The sequence below is a fragment of the Nerophis ophidion genome, linkage group LG24, assembly GCF_033978795.1.
Source record: "Nerophis ophidion isolate RoL-2023_Sa linkage group LG24, RoL_Noph_v1.0, whole genome shotgun sequence".
Taxonomy (NCBI): domain Eukaryota; kingdom Metazoa; phylum Chordata; class Actinopteri; order Syngnathiformes; family Syngnathidae; genus Nerophis; species Nerophis ophidion.
In genome coordinates this window covers 16,588,751-16,602,375 of record NC_084634.1, presented here as the reverse complement: position 1 = coordinate 16,602,375, position 13,625 = coordinate 16,588,751, and the positions used below count along the sequence as shown (strand labels likewise).

The window sequence follows — 13,625 nt, the reverse complement described above, 5'->3', positions numbered from 1 at the left end:
CATATATACATACATATACACACATATATATACATATGTACATACATACATGTATACATTTATATACATATATAAATACGCATATATATTTATTATATATATATATGCATATATACATACATATATATTATATATACATATTACTTGCTTAGCTTATGGTAGTCCATCGTATCTGATGGGTTGTACTTGTATAGTGCTTTTCTACCTTCAAGGTACTCAAAGCGCTTTGACACTACTTCCACATTCACCCATTCACACACACATTCAAACACTGATGGAAGGAGCTGCCATGCAAGGCGTTTCCCTTCCCTTGCTGCTCTTCTCTCCTCTTTAAAATATTGAAGGCCTTCATGACAAAGTTGCCTCCAGAGAGGGCGGTCTGAGGCAGAGCTTTCCAGCTGTGTGTGTTGCATTCCACACCTTTTGAGAGTTATTTTCAGTTGGTCCTTATATCTCCGCTTTTGGCCTCCTGCAGATCTCTGGCCATAATGAAGTTGACCATACAGCAGTTGTCGCGGAAGTCTATAAACAGGCATTCTGATGGTGTGGCCGGTCCATCGCAATTGGTACTTGAGAAAAGTGGCCTCCATGCTCTTGGTACCAGTTTTGCTAAGGACTTCCGTGTGTGGCACACGATCACGCCATGTCAGCCCAAGGATCCGCTGGAGACATTTGATGTGAAAATTCTCCAGCTGGTGTACATACACACATATACATATATATATATATATATATATATATATATATACACATACATATGGGGATAGGTTGATTGGCAACTCTAAATTGGCCCTAGTGTGTGAATGTGAGTGTGAATGTTGTCTATCTGTGTTGGCCCTGCGATGAGTTGACGACTTGTCCAGGGTGTACCCCGCCTTCCGCCCGATTGTAGCTGAGATAGGCGCCAGCGCCCCCCGTGACCCGAAAAAAGGGAATAAGCGGTAGAAAATGGATGGATGGCATATATGTGTGTATATATATATATATATATATATATATATATATATATATATATATGTATATATATATATATATATATATATTTATATATATATATATGTATATATATATATATATATATATATATATATATATATATATATATATATATATCGGTGTTGCTTTTAAAATACATAGCACAAAGCTCCACTCTTCCAAAATGCGCTAGCTCGATGTTAATTGGATTTGCCATAGAAAGGCTACTATTAGCATTAGCGATTTTACATGGCAAATTCGAACACCAAAATTTGGTAAGAAAAATTTAAACTCAGATGAATGTTACAGTCAAACAGCTGGGGTGTAATAAGCACAAAACTTACAGTACCAAGACTTTGTAGGGCGCAACCTAACACCTACTCAGTGGCCTAGTGGTTAGAGTGTCCGCCCTAAGATCGGTAGGTTGGGAGTTCAAACCCCGGCCGAGACATACCAAAGACTATAAAACAATTGCCTTCCTGCTTGGCACTCACCATCAAGTGTTGGAATTGGGGGTTAAATCACCATAAATGATTCCCGGGCGTGGCACCGCTGCTGCCCACTGCTCCCCTCACTTCCCAGGGGGTGACCAAGGGGATGGGTCAAATCCAGAGGACAAATTTCACCACACTTACAGTTGTGATCAAAATGATTCAACCCCCACACAATTTTGGTGTTTTAGCAAGTTGGACATGTATTCCGTATTTTGTTTATAGTCATATCAAATTGAGATGTGTCAAATAGACAAATGAAACTTAAATTGTAACACTGTATTTTCCAAAATACCAAAAAAGGACATTTTTCTTAATATCTCATTGACAAAATGATTCAACCCCCTAGTTACATGCATCTTTAGTACTTAGTAGAACACCCTTTGGCAGTAATTACATCCTTCAAACGTGATACACAACCGGACACAAGCTTCTTGCAACCATCTACAGGTATTTTAGCCCATTCCTCTTTGGCAAAGGCCTCCAGTTCATTCTTTTTCTTGGGCTTGTGTGCTGCAACTGCCTTCTTCAAGTCCCACCACAGGTATTCTATAGGATTTAGGTCTGGCGACTGTGAAGGTCACTCCAGAGTCTTCCAGCCCTTCTTCTGCAACCACTCTTGATGTTGATTTGGAGGTATGCTTGGGATCGTTGTCCTGTTGGAAGGTCCAACGTCTCCCAAGCCTCAGCTTAGTCACTGACTTCATGACATTTGCAGTTAATATATCCTGGTAGGAAATAGAATTCATAATGCCTTGAACGCACTGGAGATTCCCGGTACCTGAGGCAGAGAAACAGCCCCAGAGCATGATTGACCCCCCCACCATGCTTAACAGTAGGAAAGGTGTTCTTCTCTTTGTAGGCTTCATTTTTTCTCCTCCAGACTTAACGTTGATTCATAGGCCCAAAGAGTTCCACTTTTGTCTCATCACTCCATAGAACAGTTTCCCAAAACCTTTGGGGTTTGTCCAGATGATTTTTGGTGTACTGGAGTCTATTTTTTCTTGTGCCTGGTAGTCAGAAGTGGGCGCCTGGGAGTTCTGGCATGGAGGCGTTCATCTCGTAGTGCGCGCCTTATTGTCTGGGACGAAACCTGCGTTCCCCCCTCTGCAATGTCCTGTTGTAGTTCCTCAGCTGTTACCCGGGGGTTTTTCACCACTATACGCTTCAAATACCGGACAGCAGTTGCACATAGCATCCTTTTTCTACCATGCCCAGGTAGTGTTTCCACTGTACCTTTAGCTTTAAACTTGCGAATTATGCTCCCAACTGTGTCTCTTGGAATGTGTAATGTCTTTGCTATTTTCTTATAACCATATCCTTTCTTATGAAGAGAAATTACCTCCTCTCCTGACTTCTTTGACCACTCCCTGGACTTCACCATGTTGCAAATACACCATTGACCATCTACAAGAAGCTGAGCGTCAGTCTTTTTCAATCAGTTTAATTGTTGCTCGTTATGGTTCTAATCACATTTACAGGTGTTTTCAACACCTGATTGAAAATACCTTATCCAAATTCTGTTCTTAAGAGTTATGATCTTCAAGGGCTTGAATAATTTTGTCAATGAGATATTAAGAGAAATGACACCGTTTGGTATGTTACAAAATATAATGTTGTAATTTAAGTTGCATTTGTCTATTTAATGCATCTTTATTTGATATGACTATAAACAAAATACGGAATACATGTCCAACTTGCTAAAACACCAAAATTGTGTGGGGGTTGAATAATTTTGATCACAACTGTAGTGTGTGTGTGACAATCATTGGTACTTTAACTTCGACTTTAACATTCATCTTCATGGACAAAGCTACTTCCTTGTTCGACAACATATTATAGATAGCCATCTAATGTTTTGGGAGTGCGACTGCATTGCAAATGAGACTCAAACGTCATAATGAAACAAGATATAACAATTACACAGCAGAGTTATCATAAACAGCTTATTTTTAAATGTTACATTAAAATTACAATTTAATTATATAACAAAAAACATTTATTAACACACACACAAGTACTAAATAAATATTAGATGTACCAAAATGCGAGTTTCATATCATTTGATACCATAACTTGTTATTAACACCTTTCAAAAATTTAGGGAGCATCGTGTTACTGTAGTTTTTATTTGACCATGTTTAACAAAAAAGCTACTTTTTAAATGTTTTTTATTTTAATAATTCCATGTCTAATGTGTTCTTTTATGATTATATGTCAGTATTATGACAACACATGGTGTAGGTCCCAGGTAGGGAATACATTTCTATCATTGCATCAACAGTCTGAGAAACAGATTGTTTCATTATTACGAGCATAATGGTGAAACACAACTCTGGTTGTGTCGACACCTTGCATGTCCAAACAGTTTCAAATACCTTGGCATGCAGACTAGAAAGCATGAAAAACAAGACTTCCATTGGCAGCTTGGCTGTTAAAGATGGATGCCACACCCCGGAGTATAACAACATAGGGTACAGCTGTAGATAAGGTGGAAAAGTAAAATGGAAATTATCGTTAATATTGTAACATTTACATTTTAATGCTAAAACTGAATGGACAGTTTAGGGAAATAATCAAACAAAACCAAATAACTCTAGGATTTCACAATAAGGAAATGCTGGTATATTGAGCAATGACTTAAGAAAATGGATGGATGGATGGACTTGATTGTTCCCCTTTCGTACATCATGATGTTTTATTTTTACCGCTTATCCCTTTCAGGGTCAGAGGGCGCATAATAGAGACAGACAAGCAACCAGTAGCACCAAATACACAAGACTCTTTAAGGACCTTCCCAACTTACCCTTCACATGTTTACATGCACTAAAAACAAAAAATTGCAAGTATTTGGTTGGAACCAGATTTTTAAAAACGGAAATCTTAAATCAGTTTTCGACTTAAAAAGATGGTGATAACATAGAATTATGTTGATAAACCCCTTAAATATATTTTTGTGTCAACAAATTCTATATAAAGTGGCCAGAATATGAATTTAAATAATTATATAAACTCTTTGTTCACTTAAAAATGGTTAAAAATCTGGTCAAGTTTTCTTTACTTCAGTAGTTGAGATTAACGGATTAACGAATAATTATCAGTGGGTAATTTTTATGGTTATAATCAGTGTTCCCTCTAATTTTTCATGTGTGTGAGCAAACGCAAAAAACTCCCTGAGCTTTTAGTGGAGCACATGTGAGCAAAAACCGGACGTGCACATGAAGCCATACCAGCATATATAACTAAACAACAGTGTGAATTTTCATAACATTATTTTCTAATATAAGTGATTTGGCCCACTTTCAATGAAGGTAACAACATTAACTTGTTTTTTATGAGCTATGTACTCGTTGGTGGGGTAAGAGTCCTATTTTGAAAATAATTTAGCCCCCTTTTAGAGATCTCACATAGTCCCCCTGAGATGTAAGCAATGGAAAAGGGGTACATTCCTGTGACTTTCTGTGTGTAAAAATATATTTGGTTAAGCATTTCTGCAATCTAATAACAGCATTTCATGATTAATATCCAAAAATTAACATTGTAAAAAAATGACGGAAGAATAGGCACACATCTGATTGGGGATTCATAGTGTAACGACCTGAGGCGTTGGAATTGTCCAACTTTTTGTGTGGCCACAAACGCATCTGTGTGTGTGTCAGCGCAAGTAAAAGGGAATGAGTGGCTTCTGATTATATGACAGATGACAAAGAGTTGGTTGCCTGGTTTGTACGGCAGACAATGACCAGTTTTGCTCGGTATACGTTTTCCACTGATGTTTTTAGTATGGTTACAGCTGACAATGAACAGTTTTGATCTTGGACCTGTGAAAGTGTCACGAAAGATGTATCATTATACAGTGTTGACGAACGTTGTTTTATCTGTTGTGGCCTCACCCTGTCATTAAAACCCAGTGATGCTTCTGTTTCTAACTTTCGTCAGGAGTCCTTGAATGCGCCACAGTTATGGGCAATGAGATGCAAAAGTGAAACTTGCTTATAACCTCCTACTACGTTGCCCCAGGTAGATTTATTAATTTGAAATTGTTGTCAATCGCTTCATTCTTGTTCCAAAATGCTGGTGCTGTGTGTGACTATTTAAAGGTGAGCTTTTAATTACTATTTAAAGGTGAGCTTTTAATTACTTTTTATATCATCCGTGTTGAGTGAAGTGTTCAAAGCACGTTTGCTGTTATTCAGGCGGAAAGATGAATTTTGCATTTTTGATAGGGAGTGTAGTCTTAAAAAATATTCATTTGATTGATTAAAGCAGCTCAAATATTGAACTTTAACGACAACATTAATTTTATCTTAGCATTTATGACACTGTTTTTTATAATTTTAATACTTAAATATGAAATTGAAAATCTTCAAGCTTTACCAAAACCCAGGGCCCTTCTGGCCACTGGTAGAACATCCCCACTCCCTCTTTCACTTCATGGCCCACAGCTCGCATTTTGAAGGCCCACGGCTGATAGTCGGGAAGAACTCTAAAAATGTAAGATAAAGAGCGAAAATACAGTATGTAATGTCATAAGAAAAAGCTGACATTTTGACAATAATAATACAAATAATATTAATGTACTTTGTCTCCCATAACAAAGCTGACAACATTTTGTTTTGAAAAAACACACGCACGCACGCACACGCACACGCACGCACACACATACACGCACACATACACGCACACGCACACGCACACACACACACACACACACAAGCACACACACACACACACACACACACACACGTACATATAATGAAAATGTATTAATATATATGTCCCTCTCATACTTTGACTTTTACCTTGATCAAAAAAGTTTGGACACCCCTGATCTAAAATATTACAAGTTCTGTTCTCAAATTAAAAAAAATATAAATATATAAAAGAAGTCAGTTAAAAAATAAAATAAACAAGCATAACAATACTATTAATTAACGAGTTAATGAATTACAACTGCTACGGTAATAAACACTAAAAAAGGTATGGCGGAAGTTGAACATTAATGTTTTCATACAGGCAGATTTTTGGACAAACCTGTTTGGGGAGTTACACATTAGCCATTTAGGAAAAGGCCCAAAACAAATTGTTAGAAACAAAAACAAAAACAAAAACACTAAAGACCTAAAAAAAAAAAAAAAAAATGGTATAAAAAAAGATTACGTTTTGATAATAATTGTAAATAGTTCACCTATAAAACAAAGGTTTTCTTTAAATATATGCACCGTATTATTCGGCGTATAAGTCACTCCAAAGTATAAGTCGCACCTGCCGAAAATGCATAAAAAAAAGAGGGGGAAAAAAGTCGCATTTTTGGGGGAAATTTATTTGATAAAACTCAACACCAAGAATAGACATTTGAAAGGCAATTTAAAATAAATCAAGAATAGTGAACAACAGGCTGAATAAGTGTACGTTATATGACGCATAAATAACAAACTGAGAAGGTGCCTGGTATGTTGACGTAAAATATTATGGTGAGAGTCATTCAAATAACTATAACATATAGAAAATGCTATAAATTTACCAAACAATCTGTCACTCCTAATCCCTAAATCCCATGAAATCTTATATGTCTAGTCTCTTACGTGAATGAGCTAAATAGTATCATTTGATAATTTACGGTAATGTGTTAATAATTTCACACATAAGTCGCTCCTGAGTATAAGTCGCACACCTGGCCAAACTATGAAAAAAACTGCGACTTATAGTCTGAAAAATACGGTAATGTCTGTTTTTAGCAGTATTCTTTTTTAAATAAAAACTATCAAAAGGGCCTACGCATACTTTCACTTTTTGATGGCAAAAGTTTGGATTAATGCATAACAACTGAAATAACTTTGCACATTTGTGTAGAGAATTCGTTTAAGTCTTGTTTTTTTTCTGCTCCTACTGTCATCGTGCATTAATCATTAAGTCGACATGTTTCTAAAATCCAAGTCATAAAGATATTTTGTGAGAAACGTTTCCGCACATCTTGAGCAGGTGTTTTCCATCGAGAGCTCATAAATATTACATGCAATAATATCTGTCCACAACACAAACAGAGCTATGAAAAGGGAGGGAATGATACAAATGTGCTGCGAGATGAGAAGTCAAGAATGTATGAAGAGTCTCTTTGAAAATCTTTCACCACCTTTTGCTTTCTCCTGCTTGCTCGATGCTGCTTTCACTTGTGTGGTCAGGGCACTCAAAACATTCATACTTGCAAACTCTGGTGTCTGTTTCCTGTTCAAACACTGGCTAAGTCAAAAGTGATATGGTTGACTCGGGTGCAGATTAACGAGGGCAGTAATAGATCAAACAAAAGCAGCAACCTTTTAAACTCTGGTGTTTCGAAAGCTTTATCCTGAAACTCGAGAGCCTTGGAAGAGTGTGACTACTCAATGTTGGCCGCGTGTTTGTTTCGCTTCTAAAAACAGGAACAGGAAGCCACGCTTTACACTGTAAATCTTCAATATGGGCACAGATCGGTCAGCTGAGGACCGTCATGGCCAGTGGCGAAGAAAAGAATAAAAGGAAGAGAAGTGAAGTTCCATACCTTTCCGGTTAGAGCAGGAATGTTCATGGAATTAGTGGCGAAGCCCATGCCAAAAGCCAGAGCGGACTCCACGCCCAGGAACCTGGCGATCAGCTGCTCAAGTTCCTCATGGATGTCCAAGTTCCCTAGAAAGGAGAAAATGTGCACGTGGCAGAAGAGATGTTTAATCAATAAAATCATGTTTCAGTTTTATGTGAAGCATGATATATCCATTCATGTTTGGTTGTTTTAAGTTACATTGAGTGTTCCCTCGCCACTCTGCGGTTCACTTAGGGCAGGACCATTATGGCAATGATTATTTGGATCGATATTGTCAATAAATTAATCAATCAATGTTTATTTATATAGCCCAGGGGTAGGGAACCTATGGCTCTAGAGCCAGATGTGGCTCTTTTGATGTCTGCATCTGGCTCTCAGATAAATCTTAGCTGACATTGCTTAACACGATAAGTAATGAATAATACCGGTGATATTCAGTGTTAAAAATAACATTCAGAATATTAAACATTCTCGTGCACCTTAATCCATCCATCCGTTTTCTTCCGCACCTGTTCATTAATGGTAAGAAGTATTTTATTTATTATTGGTTGACTTCAGAATAACCATGTTATTGAAAAGAATAGGAGACTTATACTCTAAAAATGTTGGTCTTACTTAAAAATGCACACATTTAGTTTTATTTAGTGTTATAAAATATTGTACGGCTGTCACGGAAATACATTTTAAAATATTTGGCTTTCATGGCTCTCTCAGCCAAAAAGGTTCCCGACCCCTGATATAGCCCTAAATCACAAGTGTCTCAAAGGGCTGCACAAGCCACAACGACATACGCGGTACAGAGCCCACATAAGGGCAAGGAAAAACTCACCCCAGTGGGGCGTCGATGTGAATGACTATGAGAAACGTTGGAGAGGACCGCATATGTGGGCAACCCCCAACCCCCAGGGGAGACCGAAACCAATAAACGTCGAGTGGGTCTAACATAATATTGTGAAAGTCCAGTCCATAGTGGATCTAACATAATAGTGAGAGTCCGGTCCATAGTGCATCTAACATAATAGTGAGAGTCCAGTCCATAGTGGATTGTGATCACGATTATTCATTCATTTATTTGTACCACCAAAACTCAACCTTAAATACAGCTTTAAAAAACTTGCATGTATGATTTCAATACATTACGATTAAATAAAAAAAAGACCTAAATGCCTGGTAAGAAATTTGGTATTATTGTTAAAATAGATAGAAATCAAAGTAAGAAAATAAATTGGAATATTAATCTGCGTATACACGTGATTATTACACAATTTTTGGTGAATAATCGCATGAGTTAACTTCTTATTTTTGACAGCCCTAGTTACTACATTACACTCACTTCCTTTGTCACCTATAACACAAAGTTACCGTGGATGATTTGACCAGCTAGCTTAGCAAATATTGACATTGCTTTGCTTTCAGCATCTTGAAAGTACAAAATGTATCAGAGTAACCCCTGCATCCTTCCATTTTAATGAATGTGGCTCTTGCTCGTAAAGGTTTGGACACCACTGGTCACCAGTATTTCCTTCGGTTTAGTCCTTTGAAACCGTAACTACAAGTTCTGTTCTGAATTCTAGCCGTCCATAGCGGTTATACTCGTATAGTTTCTTCATTCATCACGCCAAGCAACATTTGTAAGTGTTACAATACAAAAAACAATTCACGTGTTATGTCTATTTTCATGCATATTTGTATGTGTAATGATGCTAGTGTTTTTAGCATTAGCTAGTGTGCTAACACAATTACAAGTGTTTGTTTTGGTATTATTAAAAACAATGGCATTCGTTTTTCACAAATTCCTTAGTAAACTCACCAAATGTCACCGTGGAGTTATTGAGTCTGCTTAGCTGAATTGAGAGCTAGCTTCCGCAGCTAGTGGGTTGACTTTTGTTTTGTTCTATCAGCCGTTTTACTGCCGTGTTACAGACACCGTTTAGAAACAATTAAGGTATGTAAATAAACATTTACACAATTTTCACGTGTAAATATCTCATATCACAACATATATATCTGTGTATATAGTCTGGTGCGGCTAATATATGGGAGAAAAAATTATTCTAAAATTTCCCTGTGCACTCTATAGTCCGTAAAATACGTTAGCTATCTGCTTGCAGCTGCAAGGAAGACTGAGTTGCTTCTGTAGATGTGTAATAACATGGAGGCTTGACTCTGTGTTGTACTGTAATCTGCTTCCATATACAGTTCTGTGAAGCTCTTTTCGTGTGTAGAAAAGGGCTTCATATATCTTACCCATTATTATTATCCTAAACTTTATTCAGCACTTTTTTCATAATGTTTTTAGCAGAGATTAGTTTAACTATTAACAGGTCTGATCCTGGTTTTCTCTCAGTGACGTGTTTAGCCTTGTCCTCCAATGATTATATTACTTAATAATGACATTTTAAGATAACAAGAAATGTAGTTGATTTGCCATAATGGAGGTGATTATTATCAACTTAGCTTAAGGGAGCGGCTGCACACTGTGTATGGAGACACATGATTAGTGCTAGCTGCTTGCTAGCCAGAGAGGATTGGCGTTTGTGATCGGCGTGAAAAGATCACAGCTTTCTACAAAAAGTGTAGTGAGTGTTTAAGAGAGTGTGTGAAAGGTTAGTGAATAGCTTGAGGGGGGTTTATAAAGACCTAAAATGCATATAATATTTATGTAGATGATACGATAAAAAATATCCCAACTTTGCAAAAATCTACTTACCACAGCAGGTCTGGAATGTAAGTCCCGCGATAACGGAGGGAACACTGTACATGGAACCACTCCAAACACTGCTTAGTGTTAGTTAAATTAAATCAATAAAAAATGCTGCTATCAGTTTAAAGGGGAACTGCACGTTTGGGGGGAATTATGCCGATCGTTCACAATCATTATGAGACAGTGGTACCCAACCACCGGGCCGTGGCCCGATTGGTACCGGGCCGCAGAATAATTTTTTATTAAAAAAATATATAAATTAATTTTTTTTTTTTTTTTAATAAATCAACATAAAAACACAATATACACTTACAAATAGTGCACCAACCACAAAAAAACTCCCTTTTTCATGACAAAAACGTCCCTTTTTCATGACAAAGAAGAAAAAAAAAAAAAAAAAGAAAAAAAAAAGGACACCCCCCCCCCCCGGGCCGCGGGACAAATTATTGGATGTGAATTCTCCCTGCCCACTGGGTGTGAGTTTTCCTTGCCCTTTTGTGAGTTCTTCCGAGGATGTTGTAGTCGTAATGATTTGTGCAGTCCTTTGAGACATTTGTGATTTGGGGCTATATAAATAAACATTGATTGATTGATTGATTAAGCGTTGACCGGTCAGTTGAGATAGGCGCCAGCGCCCCCCGCAACCCCGAAAGGGAATAAGCGGTAGAAAATGGATGGAAAATTGACGGTCCGCGGATACAAAAAGGTTGGGGACCACTGTTATGAGAGACAAAAACACGCATGTCTTTTTTTTAGTTTTTTAAAGACATTAAACACATATGCACCTAATGGTGGTCATCGTTGTAGCCTTCAATGTCTCTAAAATAACTTAAAAAACCTTAATCAATGTTTTATATACACACTGCAAGTATATATATATATATAAATTAGTAACAGAAACCTTTATAACAATATGTAATATGTACAATATACACACTGCAAGTATATATATATATATATATATATATATATATATATATATATAAAATGTAGTAACAGACACCTTCATAACAATATGTAATATGTACAATATACACACTGCAAGTATATATATATATATATAAAATGTAGTAACAGACACCTTCATAACAATATTTAATATGTACAATATACACACTGCAAATATCTACATAATGTAGTAACAGACACCTTCATAATAATATGTAATATGTATATATTTACTGTATTTTGGTCATTTTAATCATTTCCAGGACTGATTTCTTAAGCGCATTTATTTCAGTTTCCATAGCAGTACAATTCCCACTTCCGGAAACAAACGTGTGTGTGTTTTCTAATCATGGCAGACTCAAGAACAGACAACAAAGACGACAGTTTTTAGAAAAAAGAGGACTCACAAACTTATCTTTTTGAAGCTGAATACAGAGGGTAAATTACTGGTTCTAGAAGCAAGCACAGAGGAAGAGGAAACCTTGGAGCCGACGGAAGCCGTGAGAGTGAGTTGTAAGCGAATTGACGGTGCAAAATGTTGAATTTGAAGACAAGGTATTTCAACATAAATTGAGTGCTTACCCAAATAAACAGGCAAAAAACGTCCCCGGCCAGTTGGACCAAACGCACAACTGTCCATCGAGTGAGTCACACTTCAATATTGATCATTATACACGCAGCACGTCATGCGTGTTATTACAACTACAAAACATAAGATGTCTGGCTAGCTGTGTACAAACAAAACATGAAATAATACAGATACTGTAATATGATTGTTCATGTGTATCACTCAATACAGATTTGTGTCTTGGTGTCACAGTGTTGTGCATCACAAACTCACACACGTTTTGTGAGGACACACTAGCTAGCTTATCTCTTGCCGTACTTAGCTTTTACGGCTAATACCGTAGCACACTGATGTGTTACTACGCTAGAAAAATAGTTCCTCAGTGTTCACTCTTACAATAACAATGTTGCTACAGCTTGGTTATCATACAGGTTACGGAACGTAAATTAATTATTGTTGACTGTTTTTGAATGCACTTTTAAAGAGATTTAGAGGTAGGATTGATTGCTCCCTTTAGCTGCATTGATAGCCACCAAAAACAAGTAAATTTTTGTATGTTAGAATAGAAGACAAAAGATTATTTTTCTTTTGCTATCTCTCATAATGAATGTGAACGATTCCAGAAAAAAATTCCAGAATAAGTGAAGTTTACCTTTAAAGGCCTACTGAAATTAGATTTTCTTATTTAAACAGGGATAGCAGGTCCATTTTATGTGTCTTACTTGATCATTTCGCGATATTGCCATATTTTTGCTAAAAGGATTTAGTAGAGAACATCGACGATAAAGTTCTCAACTTTTGGTCGCTAATAAAAAAGCCTTGCCTGTACCGGAAGTAGCAGACGATGTGCGTGTGATGTCACGGGTTGTGGAGCTCCTCACATCTGAACATTGTTTACATTCATGGCCACCAACAGCAAGAGCGATTCGGACCGAGAAAGCAAAGATTTCCCCATTAATTTGAGCGGGGATGAAAGATTCGTGGATGAGTAAAGAGTGAAGGACTACAAAAAAAAAAAGACGAGGGCAGTGGGAGCGATTATGATGTTATTAGACACATTTACTAGGATAATTATGGAAAATCCCTTATCTGCTTATTGTGTTACTAGTGTTTTGGTGAGATTATATGGTTGTACCTGTAAAACCTGAAGGTCGGCCCCGCACCTTTCTTCAGCGCCAGTCGACGGGTGGTGGCGATGCCCATCTCTACCCTTCACAAAGGACCCTCTTCGAAACACGATCTTTCGAAATGATCGCTGCATAATACACTGTACTTTGTATGTGTGGTCCAATCCAACCGTGTTCGCTTGACATCTCTGTTCAATGGTAAAGCTTGACTCTCATTTTTCGGGAATGTAAACAA

The 13,625-nt window shown here is 37.1% G+C and overlaps 1 protein-coding gene across 1 annotated transcript in view; it reads right to left on the bottom strand.

Moving 5' to 3' along the window:
• Positions 1 to 13,625, bottom strand: part of sptlc2b (serine palmitoyltransferase, long chain base subunit 2b) — a 69,430-nt gene that overhangs the window by 29,535 nt on the left and 26,270 nt on the right. The window contains exon 5 of the mRNA XM_061885691.1: positions 8,005 to 8,129. Within this exon, the coding sequence (XP_061741675.1) occupies positions 8,005 to 8,129 (125 nt within the window). The remainder of the gene's footprint in view (positions 1 to 8,004; positions 8,130 to 13,625) is intronic.